Here is a 19,357-nt window from a genome sequence, read left to right on the forward strand (position 1 = left end):
GTGCATCGTGACAGGACAACACCACCTATATACAAGGCCTCTCCACTGAAGTCATGACGTCATCACTAGTAGGCCATTTGTCGTTCAGTCTTGTAATGTAAAACGCGAATTTTTGAACAGTGTAGTGCGTTTTAGTAATAATTTTTTGTTGTGGATAGTTGCTGAATGCCTGTATTATTGAGGTAAGTCATAATTTTATTAATTTACCGAATTATAAACGTATTTAGAAAACTGACAATAATAGGTTAGATTTGGATCATACTTCTTTATTATTGAAATTATGTATTTCTTTTATAGCAATGCCTTTCAAATGTTGTGTGCCAAATTGTAATGGCAATTACAAAAATGGGCCAAAGGTTGCAACGTTTTCTTTTCCAAAAAATGAAGAAATAAAAAAAAAATGGTTACGTGCTATTTGTCGACAGAATTTTTGTCCTACAAATAGTTCTAAAGTAAGTTAATTCAATATATTTATAAATAAAATTAATATTATAAATAATATGTTAACGATCAATTTGTTAATTTATAAATAATCTCAAGACAAAAATTTATGCATTACACTTGTTTTTACTCATCATCATGTTTTAGGTATGCGAATTACATTTTCACTCTTACGATATTGAACGAGAAACGAGCCATTATAATGAAGCTAATGGGAAATTGTTAACTGCTCCATTGCGACATCCACGTTTAATTAAAAGTAAGTGTTTCAAAATAATTTCAAAAAATTCTACAGCTGCAATATTTTAATATTCTAATTGTATTTATCTCAATTACATGTTTATTGTTTTCATCAAGATAATACTTTAGTACAAGATAGTACTTTAGTTATATTTATGAATTACAAGAATGAAATTACAAATATTAACACTTGGAATTCAATATTCCCCATAACGAGACAATGAAATAGTATTCCTTTTCTCATTGCATTTTTTGTTACAGACGCTGTTCCAAGTCAGTTGCTATACAATCCTCAATACTTAACAGAAAGTGAAGCACCTCATCGAGAAAGCCCAGCAAAGAAACGTTTAAAGATGGAGAATTTTTTGATCGAGCAAGCAATTGCAAGCAGCATAGAATCGAGAAAAACGTTTGATGAAAAAAACGGATTTTCTACGTTAGAAGAGTTGTATGTGAAATTGAAGGATCGCATTGATATACACAAGTGGATAATTTCGCACAAAGACACTACTATTTATTTCTTTCATGTAGAAGATACATCATATCCAAATGTTAACAGCTTTAGTTTATTTCATTCTTTTGCAGTCTGGCATTGTTTTTTTTTTTATGGTATCATTTTGTCTTTTTGTATAATTATTTAAAAAGATGTTACAGAGTGTATGTATAATTTTTATAATTAAGATTTGAGCTGAATGCTTTGAACAACAGTGTCCTGAAAAAAGTTCCAAATACAAATCACGTATAGTTTCGAATGTTAGAGTCTTGACAATTTGACGTTGATTTTTTTGTACGAGAAAATCGTGATCATTTTCTAGTAATTTTTGGACAATTAAGAAAGTATATGCTGCACACGTAATAACGTCTTCGTTGGGATTACATAAACCTCCTCGATTGTTTGCTGCTATTAAAGCTGAAAAATGTATGTTGTCACCAATTAAAAAAATTTTGCAGTATTCGCATTTCAATTTTTTAATCGCTGAATATGAAGTGTATCCTGCTACATATACAAGAAGTGGCCAAGTATCGTCTTCGATATTGTTAAGGTCCTCTTCATCAATAACACATGCATTTCTTAATAATACGGGTATATTTCCTAATAAAAAATCAATTTAAAATGTCAATGCATGTTTTTAAAAAATGTTGTAAATTAATATAGTTTTCTATCCAGATAGAAAAACATGTAGAATATTAGTTTTAGTTTCATTTTAAAATATAAAATATGTTATAATTCAAAATGTAAATTTTGAAGTTATTAATTTTAAAATTAATTATTAAAACATATAGCAATCTTTATAAAATTGAAGCCTAAAGTAAATGCTTGAATAACTGTAAGATTCATCTAACACAATTGTGCCAGTAATTATGAAAGTGGTCAAAAATCTGAAAAAATTAATGTATCCATATCTTGTGTAAAAACATGTTTTGTGTTGTGATTAATTCATTTTTTTAGATTTTGTTACTTAGACACTTTCATAATTACCAACACAATTATTGCTGAATACATTTTACAAACTAATTTTGTAATTATTATAAAAACTATTGCAGTATCAAATTGTAGAATTATCTTAACACAATTATTATGAAAATGTTCTATCTGGGTAGCTTCTGAAATATTTTGGATTTATTTAAAATGTTTGAAAATAATGATTAACAATAGAATTAAGAAAATAAGAATGAAATAACAAAATGATTATACACAAATGAACAAAAATGATTATAATGATTGGAACTTGGAAGGAAATTTGAAAATACAGTTATGAGGAAAACAAATTTGTTTAAAGTTTATAAAAAATGCAGTTGCTCGAAGTTTCAATTAATTTTATTTTTTATTTATTACGATCATTTTTGTGAAATAAGATTTCTAAATTTTTCTACAAAATACGATACTTTTTATCTTAACGATAGAATCAAAGAAAGTTTTTTTTTACAAAAATATTGTTTTACAAATTTCTATAAATCCAAAAATATTTTTGAATTTAATGCAATTTTTATATTACGAAATTTAATATAAAAGAAAATTATGTAAAACCAGAATTTTGAACTTCCTCTTCATCTTCGATATTTTCCACAAAGTCCAAGATATCTGTCGAAGTCATTTCTATATCTCCATATACTTTGGACTTTAAAAGAAGTGGCACGGTATTCTGCATACGAAGCTTACTTTCGGATTCAAAAACTTGACGAACTGATATATGATATTGTGCTCCAGCTTGTTGTCGGTATATTCCAAAACGTTCTTCCAATCGATCAGTTTGGATTTTTCCACACAAAAAAAAACTCCAATGTTTTTCATCCAAGCAGTAAGTGGCTAACTTTATCAAAGCATCTGTGGTTTGAAATAAAGCGAAATGGGTTTCTTTTGTTAGTTTTCCACCACCTTCACAATTTTTCCATCTGTTTAACCAATTCAAAAAATTTTTTAGAAATTTTATGTGATCAGAATTTTTGGTGATTGGCTCTTCAAAATGATTCCTATGTCTTTTTCCTTTTAGCAAGGTTTTAACATTTACTATATCCCACCACTGAGAAATTAACTCTATATATGCAGCAGTATCTTCAAAATATTCAAAATGTTTTTTTGGGCCAAGTTCACGCAGCGCTATAACAACATTGGTATTGAAAATTTGTAAAGCCAACTTGACATTCTGTCGTTCGATTGACGTTGGATATAAGGATTTTAAAGACAGCGTGTACCCATATTGCAGCAAATTATCCTTTTCTGTAGAGTGCATATCTTTAAGACTTTGGAATGAAGCAAGTCTCATTTTCTGTTCATTAAAATCTGGATATTGCATATACTGATGTGGTTTCTGATTTATCCAATTATTTCGAATGTTTTTTATTATGTGTACTGAATCAATAACATAAAACAGAGGTCTTGAGGAATCTTTAGGATTGCGGTACACATTCGATATTTTCGGTGGATTACTAAAAAAAGACATTGCCTTTTTATTGATTGCGTTATTGTCAGAAACAACAGCTAATACTTCAAAACCAATATTTTCTAAACCAATGACAATTTTTGCAATGAAGTCATGGAGGGTTGATGCTTGGAGCGTTTTTACTGGTAAAATATGCACAACATCTCTGTAGGTTGATAACATACTATTGATCATAAATACATGAGCGCTCGTTGCACACTCTGTACTGTTAAAAGCTCTTCCCACTATATTTCCGCCTTTATAGTCCATATACGGTTTTATATGAATTTCGTCCATCATCAATGTAACTGTTTTATCCTCAGCATTAAGTAGTTTGAATTTCGATGAAATGTAATGCAGAAAAGTTGACTCATCTTGCTCTAATTGAGGATTAGTTGAAAAATTACTACAAATTCTTTTTATAGTAGTTGACGATGGTAATAATAAATGCCCAGAGTTACGAAGAAATTTGTAAGCATGTGGAGAAATTGAATGAAGTAATCCACAAAACAAAGTAGTTTCCCATGAATATCTGAATGCATTTTTCTTCGAAATATCTAACAGTTTAATTTGTTGTAATAAAAAGTCTATAACCGGCTTTTGTTCAGATAATGTTGTTGACAATGAATTTAAAATATCGATACAGATATTTAAATTCTCCTTCACCGAACAGTCTTCATATTTTTCTTCCAATGATATTAAGGCTTGGTCGAGAATATCTTCAATTTCAATGATATTGCTTACTACCAATGGAAATTTGAGTTTCTTCAGATATTTAACTTCCCTTGATCCATAAAATAAAGTGACGGTGAAATTCTCCGACACTCGTGCACAACATTTAACATTTGGATATGATGTATCTTCTACATGAAAGAAATAAATAGTAGTGTCTTTGTGCGAAATTATCCACTTGTGTATATCAATGCGATCCTTCAATTTCACATACAACTCTTCTAACGTAGAAAATCCGTTTTTTTCATCAAACGTTTTTCTCGATTCTATGCTGCTTGCAATTGCTTGCTCGATCAAAAAATTCTCCATCTTTAAACGTTTCTTTGCTGGGCTTTCTCGATGAGGTGCTTCACTTTCTGTTAAGTATTGAGGATTGTATAGCAACTGACTTGGAACAGCGTCTGTAACAAAAAATGCAATGAGAAAAGGAATACTATTTCATTGTCTCGTTATGGGGAATATTGAATTCCAAGTGTTAATATTTGTAATTTCATTCTTGTAATTCATAAATATAACTAAAGTACTATCTTGTACTAAAGTATTATCTTGATGAAAACAATAAACATGTAATTGAGATAAATACAATTAGAATATTAAAATATTGCAGCTGTAGAATTTTTTGAAATTATTTTGAAACACTTACTTTTAATTAAACGTGGATGTCGCAATGGAGCAGTTAACAATTTCCCATTAGCTTCATTATAATGGCTCGTTTCTCGTTCAATATCGTAAGAGTGAAAATGTAATTCGCATACCTAAAACATGATGATGAGTAAAAACAAGTGTAATGCATAAATTTTTGTCTTGAGATTATTTATAAATTAACAAATTGATCGTTAACATATTATTTATAATATTAATTTTATTTATAAATATATTGAATTAACTTACTTTAGAACTATTTGTAGGACAAAAATTCTGTCGACAAATAGCACGTAACCATTTTTTTTTATTTCTTCATTTTTTGGAAAAGAAAACGTTGCAACCTTTGGCCCATTTTTGTAATTGCCATTACAATTTGGCACACAACATTTGAAAGGCATTGCTATAAAAGAAATACATAATTTCAATAATAAAGAAGTATGATCCAAATCTAACCTATTATTGTCAGTTTTCTAAATACGTTTATAATTCGGTAAATTAATAAAATTATGACTTACCTCAATAATACAGGCATTCAGCAACTATCCACAACAAAAAATTATTACTAAAACGCACTACACTGTTCAAAAATTCGCGTTTTACATTACAAGACTGAACGACAAATGGCCTACTAGTGATGACGTCATGACTTCAGTGGAGAGGCCTTGTATATAGGTGGTGTTGAATTGTGTAACTTTGATTTGGTTCCGGCTTGAATATTCGTTCCTTAGGAAATAAAAGTAATCTGAGACTTTGTTGCACGTAAAATAAATCTTCGATCATGTATGAATATTAAGTATTTAATATTTATATACATGACACTATAAATAATATGTTATGGATATTCGAAATTTTTCTGTGAATATTTAATTGGCTATCCAATTAATAATAGATATTTTTTGTTTATTTTTGTCAAATAGATTTGTAGATTAAATAGAATCGTGGGAGAAAAATGCGTATACTAACTTTGGGCCACAGCAACGATAAGTTCGACACTGCGCTCCAACGCGGATGCTGCATAGAGAAAGCGAGTGAGAGAGAGTAAGGTCGAACGTAAGTGAAATCAGATGCATCATACAGGAGTGAAAGAGATCAAGTCAGCTTAAATTACTAGCACGCGCACGCTTGCACGTTTGTCGTTTTCGCGCTCCATCGAACGCGACGTGATGCGATGCAACAGGTGGTACGACAGGTGGTACTATGCACATAATTCTGCTCTAGCAAGACCAACCGGTAGATAGAAAACAGGTTTGTTTTTTAGTCACATTTTTCTACATTTCCTGTACTTAAAATGATACAATTTTATCGTGTAGAAATTTTATTAAAATGTATTGTTGCAGATTTCTCTGGTCCTTGAATAATATAAAATAATTTATATTTTTGATTATGAGAAACAAGATTTTTCTGTTGCAATGCTATGATTAGTGTAATAATTATGATACAAGCATCATCGTCTGACGCAAATTCGCCCTTCGACCTGTAGTTCTTAAGCAATATGCGTATTAAAAAAAAGGTAATCATTCGTTCACTCTATCATTTTTTATTGTTAAGGAATAATATCTAAATGACACGATAACTCAGTAATAAAATATTAAAGCTATGAATATATGTGTGAATGAATATAACGTAAAAAAATGTTAATACACTTTTTGCATAAACATATTTTTATATGTTTTAAAAATATCTATAAAATATTTTTGCGAGCGAAGATTTATAAAAGAGAACTTGCTAATTTTGTGACAAAATATTATCAAATTATATAAAGCAGAAATTGTGTGTGTATGCAAAGAAAAAAGATTATCGACAAGAATATTAAAAAATTCCAGGGCTTTGTTAAAAGGCGCACGTTTTATGCGTTTTGGAACGCATAAATTGATATACAATTTAATTGAATTCAAATTTCAATGCTACAGTTGACTAAAAATTTACTCGATATTCGATTATAAATATACTATTATAAAACATTAATTTAAAAAATCTTAATATTATTTTTGTAGTTGTAATATCACACTTTCTGCACCCAAAATAAAATAACACTATAATTAACCACTAGAGAGAAAAAGAAAAGTATAGCTGCAAAGAACTGCGACATGGCGCTGACCAATCAGCGTAGAGACTAGTATAAGATGCATTTGGGAACACCGGTGCAGGTTACAACTTGATTGAAAACAAAACATCATCAACGGTCTGGCGGGAACGAGTAGGAACTATGGAAAGTTTCACGTGGATGTAACCGAAATTGTTGAACACATATATTAGTTGTTTGATGAAGCCTTTTCTCATCTAACGGCATTCGTCATGCTTGGATAAAACAGTATGAAATCTGAAAGCAACCTCAAGCAAGACGACAAATAATATCAACAGAATTTGAACGCCTGTGTTCCACGTTTTTTGTTTAAATGTGTCGTTGGTTCAGTTGCAGCCGCTTGAAACATGGAAAATAATGTGAATAATCGAAAGAAAAGAGCCTCGGAGAAGTCTAATGAGCATCAGACTAAACGCTCTAAGCACATCGAAAGTGATGATGCTGTGACAGAGGTACTTTAGATAATGAATTATGTTATAGCAATGATAATTGTTTCAACTGTGAAATAAACTTATAACATTCATTAAGTATTAAACTTTGAAACATTATTGAATATAACTAGAGTTAATGATTTTATTGATTGAGTAGGATTGTTGATATACAAGCATAAGTTATATGTCAGCAATGATATCGATATTTATCATGCTATTGCTTTATTTACAGTATACAGCTGGAAAAGTGAAAAAGATTCGGGTTCGTAACTTTATGTGTCACGAAGCTTTGGAGATAACATTAAATGAGAATGTCAATTTTATTGTGGGGCGCAATGGCAGTGGTAAAAGCGCTATATTGACAGCATTAACTGTAGGACTTGGTGCAAAGGCTAATGTGACGAGCAGAGGAACCTCTATTAGAGGTATTACTATGTTATAATTTGTTTTTCATTGCATTTATATTGCAATTTAATAAGATTTTGCTTAATGATACTTTATATGCAATTTTAATGATACAAATTGTTTCTGTGATGTTTCAGAGTTTATAAAGAAGGGTACAAATAATGCTATCATTGAGATAACATTAAGTAACAAAGGAGATACTGCATACAAGTCTGAGATTTATGGTGATGTGATTACCGTTATACGTATCATTGGAACTACTTACGCATACAAGATTAAAAATTGGAGAGGTATGTAGAATATAAACTTTCTTATTGATTCAAATGATTATGATATACATATATATATATTCATAGCAAAATATATATATTTGCAGGAGATATCATCTCTACAAAACGTGAAGAATTAGACAATATTATAACAACGATGAACATACAAATTGATAATCCAATATCTGTTTTGAATCAGGATATTTCGAGAACATTTCTAGTTAGTTCTAAGCCTAGTGAAAAGTACAATCTGTTCATGAAAGCCACTCTCTTAAATACTATAGAAAAAAATTATAATGAAGCTCGAGAGATATGCGAAGAAGAATATAAAAAATTAAAACAATATTCTGAGGTATATTTGCTAGCTTTAGTTAATTCTGTTTTATTATAGAGGATTAGTCCTTAGTTTTTATTATGTTTCAGGCATTGTCACAAGTAAGGAAAGAAATCCAAAAATTGAAGGAAAATATCCATAGAGTGGAAGAAATAGATGCATCACGTGCGGAGTTAAATGATCTTGAAATGGAACTTCAGTGGGCTAAGGTGAGTCAGAGAGTCTGAAAAAATGTAGGAGCTTGCTTGCAAAGTAATATTGTTTATTTTAAGACTAACAATTATATTTATTATCTAGGCTATTGTGGAAGAAAGTAAGCTTTGTAAGATTCAGGAAACGTTAAAGATGTATGAAGATCAATTGCAAGATCTTCAAAATATGGAGGCATCTGTGGGAACTAAAGATGAAGAAATTGATGAAAAAATCAAGTAAGAAAATTAATTTGTAACTAGAGTAAAATTTATACAATTTTCTAGAATTGCTATTGTTCTTAATAGTAACTATATTTTTTTAAATTTACACTACAAGAGCTATATGATAATCAAGATTGGAAAAAATTACTTTGACATATTGTTCTTCTATGTATTAACAGAGAAGTGAAACAAAAAATTCAGCAAGCAGAACAGGAAGCAATAGATAGCAGCGAAGCATTTAAAAGCGCAAAGGAGAAATATTTGGCTGCAAATGAGACATATCACAACAAGCAGCGTGAGTGGCGTTCAGCAGCGAATAAAAGAAAGCGATTAGAAGATGATATTAATTTGCTAAAGAAAGAAATTCAAAAGTTAGAAGGGTAAAAGAATATTTATAATATTTTGTCTTAAATGTACTTTAAGTTTATGATAATAAATGTATTGTCATATACATTTTTTTCCAGCTGCAATCTTGAAGAACATAATAAAAGAAGAGAAGAAACAGAACGTCTATCACAGTTAGAAGAACGACTGGACGAACTCGGAGCTTCCTTGCGCACAAAGCAAACCGAATTGATGCATTTAGAAGCTGATAAGATGCGACTTTCGCAAGAAGTACAATCCGCCAAAATTGAAATAGATAATTCAAATTGGCGCGTAGGTAAATATTATGCATTAATGACAAATTGATGTCTTAATGATAATTTAATATTAATCATTTATTTGTGTCTATATAAAAATAAGTTTTTATATTTTTGAAATTATAGAAAAGATAAAAAAGGAATTAATTGCGTTCGAGCAACAATCTGATAACGCACTAAGTGTGTTTGGACCAAATATACCGCGTCTACTGAGGAGAATTGAAGAGGAATATAAAAAAGGGCGATTCAAGGAAAAGCCACGTGGTCCTATTGGTATTTAAAATTATTTCGAAAAATGGTGTTATAAAATCGCCCAGATTTATTTTATTTATATAATTATGTAACAGGTGCTTATATAAAAATGAAGGATGCAGCGTGGGCGCCAGCAGTGGAAAGTTACCTAGGTTCTCGCCTTCTTGGTTCGTTTTGTGTGGATAACAATCAAGATGCCAAATTCTTGAACGGCATCATGAAGGAAATTTACTACAACGAAAACTTCCCCCAAATTATATCTAGCAAGTTCTTTCATAAGGTACGAATGTAATCTGCAATATATTTGATGAAAAAATGTATTTGAAAAAAATGTATTGAAAATATTAAAAATCAATGTATCATACATAAATATTTAACATCTCTTTAACTAATAATAATTTTTATTTTTGAGATTTTTTTAGATACAGGCTTAGGTTTATATAAATTTAGATTATTAGCAATAATATAATTATATATATATAAAATTAACAGCTTTTTGTATGCGTTTTTATTTTAGATGCACGATGTTAGACGTCACTGCACTCAATCGCCACACCATTCTAATCTGCTAGAGGCTATGGTTATAGAAGATCCCATCGTGGCTAATGCCTTGATCGATCAACGTGAGATTGAATGTATTCTCCTTATACCAAAGAGTACAGAGGCATGCGAGATAATGTCAGACAGAACGAAAGTACCAAAGAATTGCAAGAGAGCGTTTACTCAGCGAGGTGACGTATTCTATCCTGATCCAAATTATAGGACTTACGGCGGAAGGTGTAATGGACGCGCTAAATTCCTTCAAGTTTCTACCATGGAAGCGATGCAGTGAGTACAATTTTATGTAATTTTTTATCGATAATTTTATTGTTTTATAAGTAAAGAAAAGATTTATATGTATAATTATTTATATTAATGTGTTTTTTTTTTTCTTTTTTTTTATAGAACACTAAAAGAAGACCTTCAGGTAGCGGAAAATAAAAAGCAGGATGCCATTATAGCACACAAAACTGTATGTGATAAAATAAAACGTACTAATTCTGAATTAAATCACGTTAGCACGACAGTTGGCAAGCTAAAATCCGCGCAAAGTGAATGCACTAATTTGATTAATGAATTAAAATATAAAATGGATTCGAGCAATGCTACATCGGCTGATGTTTTTGTAAGTATTCAAAATTATTTTGATACTATTTATTTTATTATTATAGCAATAATTATATAATTTGATTTATTGTATTTTCTAATTCTTTCTCTCAAGATTAAACCTCTATTTATCTATCTATACCTTTGTCTTGCATCATAATTTTCATACAATCAGGCGCTTTATTATCGAAAACGGAAGTTAATTTGATTTATTGTTTATAGCGGAATGAAGCTGCAGAATTAGAAAAGAAGTTGGCGCAGGAAAACGCCGCAGAGAAGCTTCTTGCTGAGAACGTAAAGGAATTTCAGAAAAATGTAGAATCTCTCAACACCGAGGTCAAACGTTGCAGAGACTTAAGGCACAATTTAAACACAATAATTGATCCCCTCAAGGTATGTCTCTATTCTCTGTTGTATTTTTAATTATTAGAATATCTATTTTAATAGGGGAATAATTAACACTACATGTGTTTGCAGGATCAAATAAGAGAGTTTACACTGCAGAAAGAAAGACATCGACAGAAGTGTATGCGCGCCACTCGGAAGTTACAGGAAGTTCGCCAAGCTGTGCAATGTGCAACAGGAGAGTTCGAAATACAAGAGAGAGCTACGAAGAAAGCGGTGTCCAATGCCACTTCAAAATATCCTAACAGGATAGACACGACCAGGTTAATATTGCAAATTTGTTTTGCACCAATGTCTATTTTATATATGCAGAATTATTGATGTATTTATTTTAATTTTATCTTTCACAGATCGATAAACGAAATCAAAACTTTGTTAAGCGATTTACGGGAAAAGATTTCCGAAGTGGAGCATCAGTATGGCACTATGGATGATTTGCGGAAACAATTGAGAGAAAAAGAGGAGAAGTATGGAGTGAACATTGAATTTACGTCCAAGTTACGAGAAAGTTGTGAAGTAAGTAAATTTCGTATAATTAAATTGTGAATCTAATTTTTATCGGCCATTATTTATCGAAATAAATGTTCATACAATACATTCGTATATTTCAGAAACACATTAAACGAGTAAAAGAGCGACAGAAGTTATTTATTGAATTGAGGGATCTATACAGTGTTTACGTGCAAAAGTCTTTCACTGATATGCTTTCTCTAAGACAATACCAGGTAATTATAGGAAAATACTTGATCATATTGTATGGATTTTTATTATTCGAATACTCTTTCACTCGTTCGTTTTGCTAGGGCACTGTGGTGATCGATCACGTTAACAAAGTGCTTGACTTAAGCGTTAGTGCGCGGGACAACAAGATCGACAACAACAGCAACAACACCAGGTCGCTCTCGGGAGGCGAGCGATCTTACTCAACAGTCGCCTTTATCTTGGCCCTCTGGGATTGCATTCAACTACCTTTTTATTTTCTTGACGAGTTTGATGTGTTTATGGTAAATGATCACACTCATATATCCCAATAGGTTCTTCACGTATAATTACTTTCTGTTATATGTATATTTGTTTATTTACAGGACAAAGTAAATCGACGGGTGATAATGGATATTCTTTTGGAACACACCAGAACGCATAAGCAGAGTCAATTCGCTTTTCTCACACCTTTAGATACGTCGGATATTCTTGCCGAGGATTATATAACAATTCATCAGTAAGTAAAAATTCTTGCAATTATCAATTTAGAAAATAAATTTAAATATTTTTTATTGTCTTGAATATTTCTTTAGACATTTTATATGGTGTTATTTAATTGGAGTTTTTAAATTATTAAATCAGAAGAATTTTATTGCGTCATAACGCTTTGATGCACATTTTTTTTTTAGATTAGAACCACCAGAGAGGAGAGGTCTGAGTCAGTAAATACCTGAATGCTGCTTTTTTTTTCCAGTGATAGGATTTCTTTTTTGTTGTTCGCATTCAGGTATGAGAACATATTTGATTCTGTCGTAAACAAACGCACGTAAACTCGTCTAGCAATAAGAATAATTTATGCTATCGTTTTTAGTTGAAAAATAAGTTTTAAATATTTATTATCACACATTCATATAAGAAGATACGTATGCAGAATGATAATCAAATTTATTTTTGTGAGTCCATTTTATGTAAGAATAGCGGCAAATCTTACGTTTGCATACATGTGATAAATACTTTAAAGGTGGAGTGATCTTCAACAAAGTTTTTATTTGAAAAGTGATACACATGTCAAAGAATAAGATTTTTGTTATCAAAACATTAAAAGTGCCTTCGATATTGCATATGAAATTTTTTTTATAATAAAAGTCAGTTAATGGCCTAAATGCTTTTCCATGATCCATTAAAAATCTGGGTCCCATCCTTTTCCAAAATCTGTTTCCAAATTTATCTAAATGAAATTAATTATTTATAAATAGAATGGATAATAGATAAAGAAATTTTAACGATTATGCTTATATAGCAACGATTAATCGTAATATCAAATGACATAATAATAAACATTTGTGGCTAAATCGCTATCTTTACAGTATATTTTATCATAAGTAATTTTTTCGGTCGTTTGCGAACACGTCGAAAGATTCGCGAGGCTTCCCTCCAACTTTGACTCATTGCCGACAAGCATAAGAGATCCAAAGTGGTCAGAGGCGGGTGAGGGATTGAGGTGGCGTATATTACGCGCTTTACAAAGCAGTAAGTGGATCAAGGTTCGCACGGCATTGCGTGAATCTGGTCCGGTCGGGGTTCGCGGTTATCACGCAACACGCCTTTACGCATTACGCGCGTATTACACGCGATGTGCATGAGACGGTCGGCGTGGCGCCGACCTGTGGCCGGTCGGTTGGACGGCGGGGCGTGGTAATGGCATTACGCAATCCGCACCGTCGGAGAAAGTGCCAGCGAGCGCTCGTGAATCGGTAATGCGGTAATGCCTCAGAAAGGCGGGATAACAGCAGCAAACTCGCGGCAGGTAGTACCTGACCCAATTTCGGTAATTGGGCCCGGTCGAGTTTGACGTTCCCTCGACGACTTTCGATCCATGCGGTTTTGTGTGCCCTCTTTTATCAAATTAGATAACACGTTGCGAGAACGATTACGATATATGTGTCGAATTAAGTGATTTAATTTCGTCGTTTATGAAAATAATAACGATTATAGTCGGGTATTGTCAAACGATACAGTTTTTATTGTACATGATGGTTGGATGATTCATTTTAATGAGGAAATGAACACTTGTTTTACTTCGCGTTTTCAGTAATCTCGCACATGAATGAAAAACTATTCGATACAAAAATCCTAATCATTATTCTAACACTTTAAGTATAATTACTTGAAATTCTATTCTGAATAAGTGAAAGAACTGTACGCATCGAAGGTAGATGCGCATAATTTCCTTCCCTCTGTTTTTCTACGTTTAAAAGAAACTATAATTATTTGTTGCTATTTTCTTCAGAAGCGCGATAGCAATTTGAATCTAAGCTTTCGCCGAATCAGTTTAATTGCCAAAGTGGTATCAAAGACAGGCGAAGATGATTTTATGCGATTTGTATACTTGCTAAGAAAAATGAGATTTATTCGACAAGAATCATTCCTAAGTGGCGATCAGGTCACAGCTCAGTGGAGGTAGGCAGCGGGGGCGGCGTAGGAGTAGGCGGGCGCGGCAGCGACCTTGGCGAACTGCGTGGTGTACGGCGTGGCGTACTGCGTGGCGTACGCGAGCGGGGCAGCGGCGACCTTGGCGAACGGCGTGCTGTAAGCGAGAGCGGGAGCGGCGGCGAACTTAGCCACGGGGGCGGCGTAGGCGAGAGGAGCTGCATGGGCCACGGAGGTGGTGTAGGCGAGAGGCGCGGCATGGGCGGCGTAGGCGAGGGGAGCGGCGTGGGCTACGGGGGTGGCGAACTTGGCCACTGGAGCGGCGTAAGCGAGGGGTGCAGCCTGTGCGATGGGGGCGACGGCCTTCACGGCGACCGCGGCGGGTTCCTTGCGCACCACGGCGTTGAATCCGTTGACCGGGTCGGCGGTGTAGTCGACGATGCGCTTGGTGCCGTCGGCTTCCAAGAGGGAGTAGCTACCCTGAACGACGTCTCCGTCGCGGACTTCCTGCTGGCTCTTGGCGTCGCCGGTCAGACTGTCGTGCACGTCGTAGGCGTAGCTGTACTGGGGATGCGGGTCGTAGTCTGCGTCGACGGCCTTGGCGACGGGCGCGTAGGCCAGAGGAGCGCCGGGTGCGATAATGCCGGCGTTGGCGACGGCCACGAGGGCGACAAAAGCGACGAACTGGAGAAAAGAGCAAAGAAATTAATGTAGTATCAGATTTCTAGCAAGTATAATGGGAATTTAGAGCGGACTTTAAGAGTAACATAACGCAGAAAGAGATGTCTATTAGTTAGAGAACTTGTAGAAAAATTTAAATCAATTGCATTTTGCGCTAATATTTTTCTTAATAAAATTTTGTGATAAAATAGCTCGATCTGAGGACACGGACTGAAACTCGCGGGTGAAACAGGCGTTAACGAAAGCTGTGTGCCGAATTTATCGAGAAGTCGCGGCGTTGAATTCTCCACTTTCGAGCGATTTCGTTAAACATCGTTATTTATACCGTTTCTCGATTAATTGATAGAATAATAACACAAAAAGTGAAACAGCAGCGAGAAAACTTGTTGAGCGCACCACTCCGTAATTATCCTTGTATTATCGTAATTACAGAGAAGTTAACCCGACTGATAAACTGCTGTGTCGCGTCGCGCCGAGAACCAGCTTCGAAGAACTTTGTCGGTGAATTACAGAGATTCGATATACTTTCTTAAACAAGCGAGGCGTGGACTCGCGGGCAATACCTTGAAAGCCATTGTTGCTCGGTTAATCGGTGGTTCGCTCGATCCTGCGAGTCTGTGATGCGAGTGATACCAGCGGATGGACGGTTTTCGGCTTTTATACCGCTTCGTCCGGAGACCCACGCCGTATGGCGCCACACACACACCAGGTGTACACACACTGACGTAACTGGGTGACGGTGCCATCGACGGTCACCCGATTCGCGGCCGCGAGGTGCGCGAAATTGAGCAAGAAACCGGACCACGCCCAACGAGAGCGACGAGACCTGGTCCCGGGGTCGGGCTTCTCTTCTCGGGCGCCGCCGTCGTCGTCGTTGTCGATACCGTAACCCGTCTTCGTCGGCGACTAGGCCACGTCCTTGCGAGTTACCTAATCCTCCCCCGCTCGGTCTATCGAGGCTTATTACGGAGCACTTATTTTCGCGCCGTCTACATTTCTCCTTTCTTTTCTCTCGCTATGCAATCGTCTTATCTCATCGAGTGCTTTAGATCAGACGAGGTCGTCGATTCTCGCATGAGGTTTCGAATATAGAATGAAATAATATAATTTATCGGATCACGCCCAAATTATAAATTAACGAAGATAGTAATTACGAACACCGTATCAAGTAATAATTTCTCGTATTGATGTTTACGGTTTATCTGTTCACGATCGCCAAGACCTTGTAATACTTATATTTTTTGCTACAATTTAAGACTTTCCATAAGAAAGATTGCCATATTATTTTTTTGCTTACAAAATTGTGCACTTTATACAACACCAATCTTTAAAATACCATTTAATATCAACATTTTATTTTTTATTTTTAAATACGTCTTCTTTCACAGTTACATAATTACCGAGTCTGATCAAGTGCTTCTTATGAATGCTCTTTATATTAAGCTTATGACTGGAAATCTTGGCCCATAATCAAATTCATCTAACATTCTATTCTCCTCACGAATTTTTCTCAGCTCGTCTTTGCTCGATGAGTTTAATGCCGCGCGTTTATTAATCCCACAGCATGACTTTCTTTTCTCGCTTTCTTTATGAAGACATTCTTCTCGGATTTATCAAGAGTCTTGAATGATCAGTGAATTAATAGAGATTTCATAGGGCTCATCTATCATTCCGCGCGTTCTCTTCACGAATTTTTCTTCGCGCTCGGTGACTTTAATGCCGCGCGTTTATTAATCCTACACTACTCGCGCGGCCCCGGACATTCTGATCTACATTGAGGCTGCACGTATCGCGAAGCTCTTCTTCACGCTTGTCATGCTCGCTTAGAAATGACGTTAGTGGATACGCAATGGCGACACACAACGTCCTTGTGAGATAACTTCTTTAATCGACGATGAAAGTCTGCAATTAGCGATTTCGAAAATTGAAGTAACCATTAGCGCCGAAAATGTTACCGCATTATGCATATACGCAATAGAACTTTGATTTATTTGTCATGAACAAAAAACTTCGGCAGCGTCGAGTATTATTTAGCACACGTCATAATTATTACATTAATTATATTCTATATAATTATTCCGTAAATAAGCGGTAATTTTCTAATAACAGTCTTTGAAATATTCTACTTCTGATGTAATTTACCGAACATTGATATTATTTTTAGATTACATTTAGATTAGCGATTTTTAATATTTCGCCAATAATGTCAAGAAATGGAAGGCGCGGCGTGAAAATCCCATTTGTCTTTGTCGAAATTTTTTTTACTTGCTTCCTAGTTTTTGTCTCAATAGGCATTCTTCTTGTGATGCGAAACGCAATTTAATTGATGCGACAAGTTGCACAGCACTGTGCAATAAGAGATTACACGATGCTACTTGCATCAACTTGCGTGAACGCTCGACAAAGTGCTCGACAGTGTGCCGATCGACACCCAACCAGAACTTAATGGATATGTAGGCTGCCTGCTGAGTATCCCAAACTCAGATAATTATGCACGACGTTGCGAAACGTCGTTTCATGTAATTTTGTAGCCTGATGGATTGTATCACCTGGATCTCTCGAAACATGTACAATCAACCGGCACATGTGTATGCGTGACAAGAACACGAACTTTACTCGGAAGTGATAAAAATTTATGGAAATTCGATTATAAGGCACAAAGGAGAATTTATAGAATTTAATTGCACATTGCGTTTCAATTTGACACATGCACGCGTGTGCACGAGTCATAAAATTACAAAGGTCTTACGAGGGAATAAAAGGAGCGCCTGCAAGATTGGCGGCAAATGTAGAAAAAGTATTTCTGTGCACGCCGAACAAAGAACTCGTTATCTCCATGCCGCGAGTTTTATTTTATCGTACCTGTTACACTGGAACGGAGTGTATCGCATTTTTCAATATCGATTGAGTGAAAGATACAGAACCACTCACACGTATTTTTGCGCGGCGAGAGAAACGAAGGTCGTCGATTTTAACATCTAAATGAGAAAGATACATAGCATTATACGCTAAAATACAACGATCACGACTCGGTTTCAAATTGCAGCAAGACTCCACACTGGATAATTGACGCGGTGGATTCGGATTGAGAGGTTTTCGTTCAAGAAAAAGGCGAGAAAAAGACGAGCGATTTCAATGTCCGGGTCATCCGGTATATAATTTACTGCTGCCGGTCACTGCCGTGCGCCAGACTTCCTTCTGCGACCTTCAGTGCCATAATCGGCCGAATCAAAGCCGACAAGTCTCTTTCCCTTTTCGTTTTTTTTTTTTTTTTTTTTTTTTCTTTAATGCTTCGAACACGAAAAGAAAGGTGACGAAGAGAGAACGACGGTCGGTTGGCGTTTATACCTCGTAAATTGTCCCCTATATGGTGAACGACGAGTGCGTCTTCTCGGCGCGTTAAAAGAATCACGTTATTAAAACAACGTTATTAAAACACACTTTGATCGCTAACCGCGATGTATCACGAATGCGCGGCGATAAATCATGCGAAATTATCCTGATCCGATTACATTGTCGGTATCAATTAAATTCCCCAATAAGTGTTGCCGAACATCGAACTAATGTGATGAAAAAATAAATGATTGACATGATCGATCGATCAATTAAATTTTACCCGAGTCTGTTTTTAGGCGAGAAAATAAGGAAAGTCGAAATCTCGAAGAATATTGACTCGAACCTTGGGTATCCTTGTACAATCGTTTTGATATGTCCGAGAAAACGTATCCCCGCATCGAGTTCAGGGATGGATTGAGATATCGATCGAAGTTCGAACGATTTCATGCCGATATCGCGGACGGTGGGCCAGAGCTGCGACAAAAACCGAGCGATGGTGACGAGCGAAATCTCGAGTCTCGATTGGCACGAGGTTGCTCGATAATGCCCGCGGGCCTGCAATCGATCGAGGCAGGCCTCACCACGCGATATTCGGGCGGCCCACCTATTTTTTTCTTTATGAAAGTGCTCCACTTCTTTCTTTCTCGCTCTTTTTTCCTTCTCTTTCTCTCTTTCTGGCCGTCGCACGAACTCCGATGATAGATGATATGACGCAACAACGCGTATCCTGTCTGTCGCGACACATTCGGCAGATATACTTATGTATATCAGAAAGTTTCGCGACTGGTAATTATAGTTTCTTCGCCTATGTAGATGTTCCACTTGATAGAGATATAACTGAATATTTTTA

General features: G+C 34.9%; 2 protein-coding genes across 5 annotated transcripts; one reads left to right on the forward strand and one right to left on the reverse strand.

The window, feature by feature from the left end:
- Positions 1-9: 9 nt before the first annotated feature.
- SMC6 (Structural maintenance of chromosomes 6) lies at positions 10-13,181 on the forward strand. 4 transcript variants are annotated; one of them, XR_001101752.2, is made up of 22 exons: positions 5,476-6,224; positions 6,317-6,489; positions 7,030-7,514; positions 7,726-7,918; positions 8,036-8,188; positions 8,275-8,519; positions 8,591-8,710; positions 8,799-8,929; positions 9,094-9,294; positions 9,379-9,575; positions 9,682-9,828; positions 9,903-10,087; positions 10,325-10,635; positions 10,753-10,972; positions 11,176-11,346; positions 11,431-11,621; positions 11,709-11,874; positions 11,970-12,083; positions 12,162-12,362; positions 12,444-12,577; positions 12,750-12,847; positions 12,932-13,181. XR_001101752.2 is itself a non-coding variant. In XM_012378498.2 (21 exons), the coding sequence occupies exons 3-21, from the start codon at positions 7,410-7,412 to the stop codon at positions 12,784-12,786; spliced, it is 3,222 nt and encodes a 1,073-aa protein (XP_012233921.1). In that variant the 5' UTR covers positions 5,476-6,224; positions 6,317-6,489; positions 7,030-7,409; the 3' UTR covers positions 12,787-13,181. The 4 variants fall into 4 exon arrangements, 2 of the variants coding, with proteins under 2 accessions (XP_012233921.1, XP_067212999.1); XM_012378498.2 differs by having other exon boundaries at positions 12,750-13,181; XM_067356898.1 differs by lacking the exon at positions 5,476-6,224 and having other exon boundaries at positions 6,294-6,489; positions 12,750-13,181.
- LOC105678828 (larval cuticle protein A3A) lies at positions 12,922-15,886 on the reverse strand. The gene is made up of 2 exons (XM_012378501.2): positions 15,735-15,886; positions 12,922-15,174 (listed from the first exon to the last, which is right to left on the reverse strand). Exons 1-2 carry the CDS (start codon positions 15,744-15,746, stop codon positions 14,512-14,514), a joined length of 675 nt encoding a protein of 224 aa, XP_012233924.1. The 5' UTR covers positions 15,747-15,886; the 3' UTR covers positions 12,922-14,511.
- Between the last annotated feature and the right edge of the window lie 3,471 nt (positions 15,887-19,357).

The sequence above is a fragment of the Linepithema humile genome, chromosome 6 (assembly GCF_040581485.1).
Source record: "Linepithema humile isolate Giens D197 chromosome 6, Lhum_UNIL_v1.0, whole genome shotgun sequence".
Classification (NCBI taxonomy): Eukaryota; Metazoa; Arthropoda; class Insecta; order Hymenoptera; family Formicidae; genus Linepithema; species Linepithema humile.

Excerpts from the sequence above, each read along its gene's own strand:
- SMC6 (XM_012378498.2), top strand. The coding sequence starts at position 7,410 with ATGGAAAATAATGTGAATAATCGAAAGAAAAGAGCCTCGGAGAAGTCT. Across the intron at positions 7,515-7,725 it reads GTGATGATGCTGTGACAGAG|TATACAGCTGGAAAAGTGAA; the intron begins GTACTTTAGATA and ends CTTTATTTACAG. Across the intron at positions 12,363-12,443 it reads ACGAGTTTGATGTGTTTATG|GACAAAGTAAATCGACGGGT; the intron begins GTAAATGATCAC and ends GTTTATTTACAG.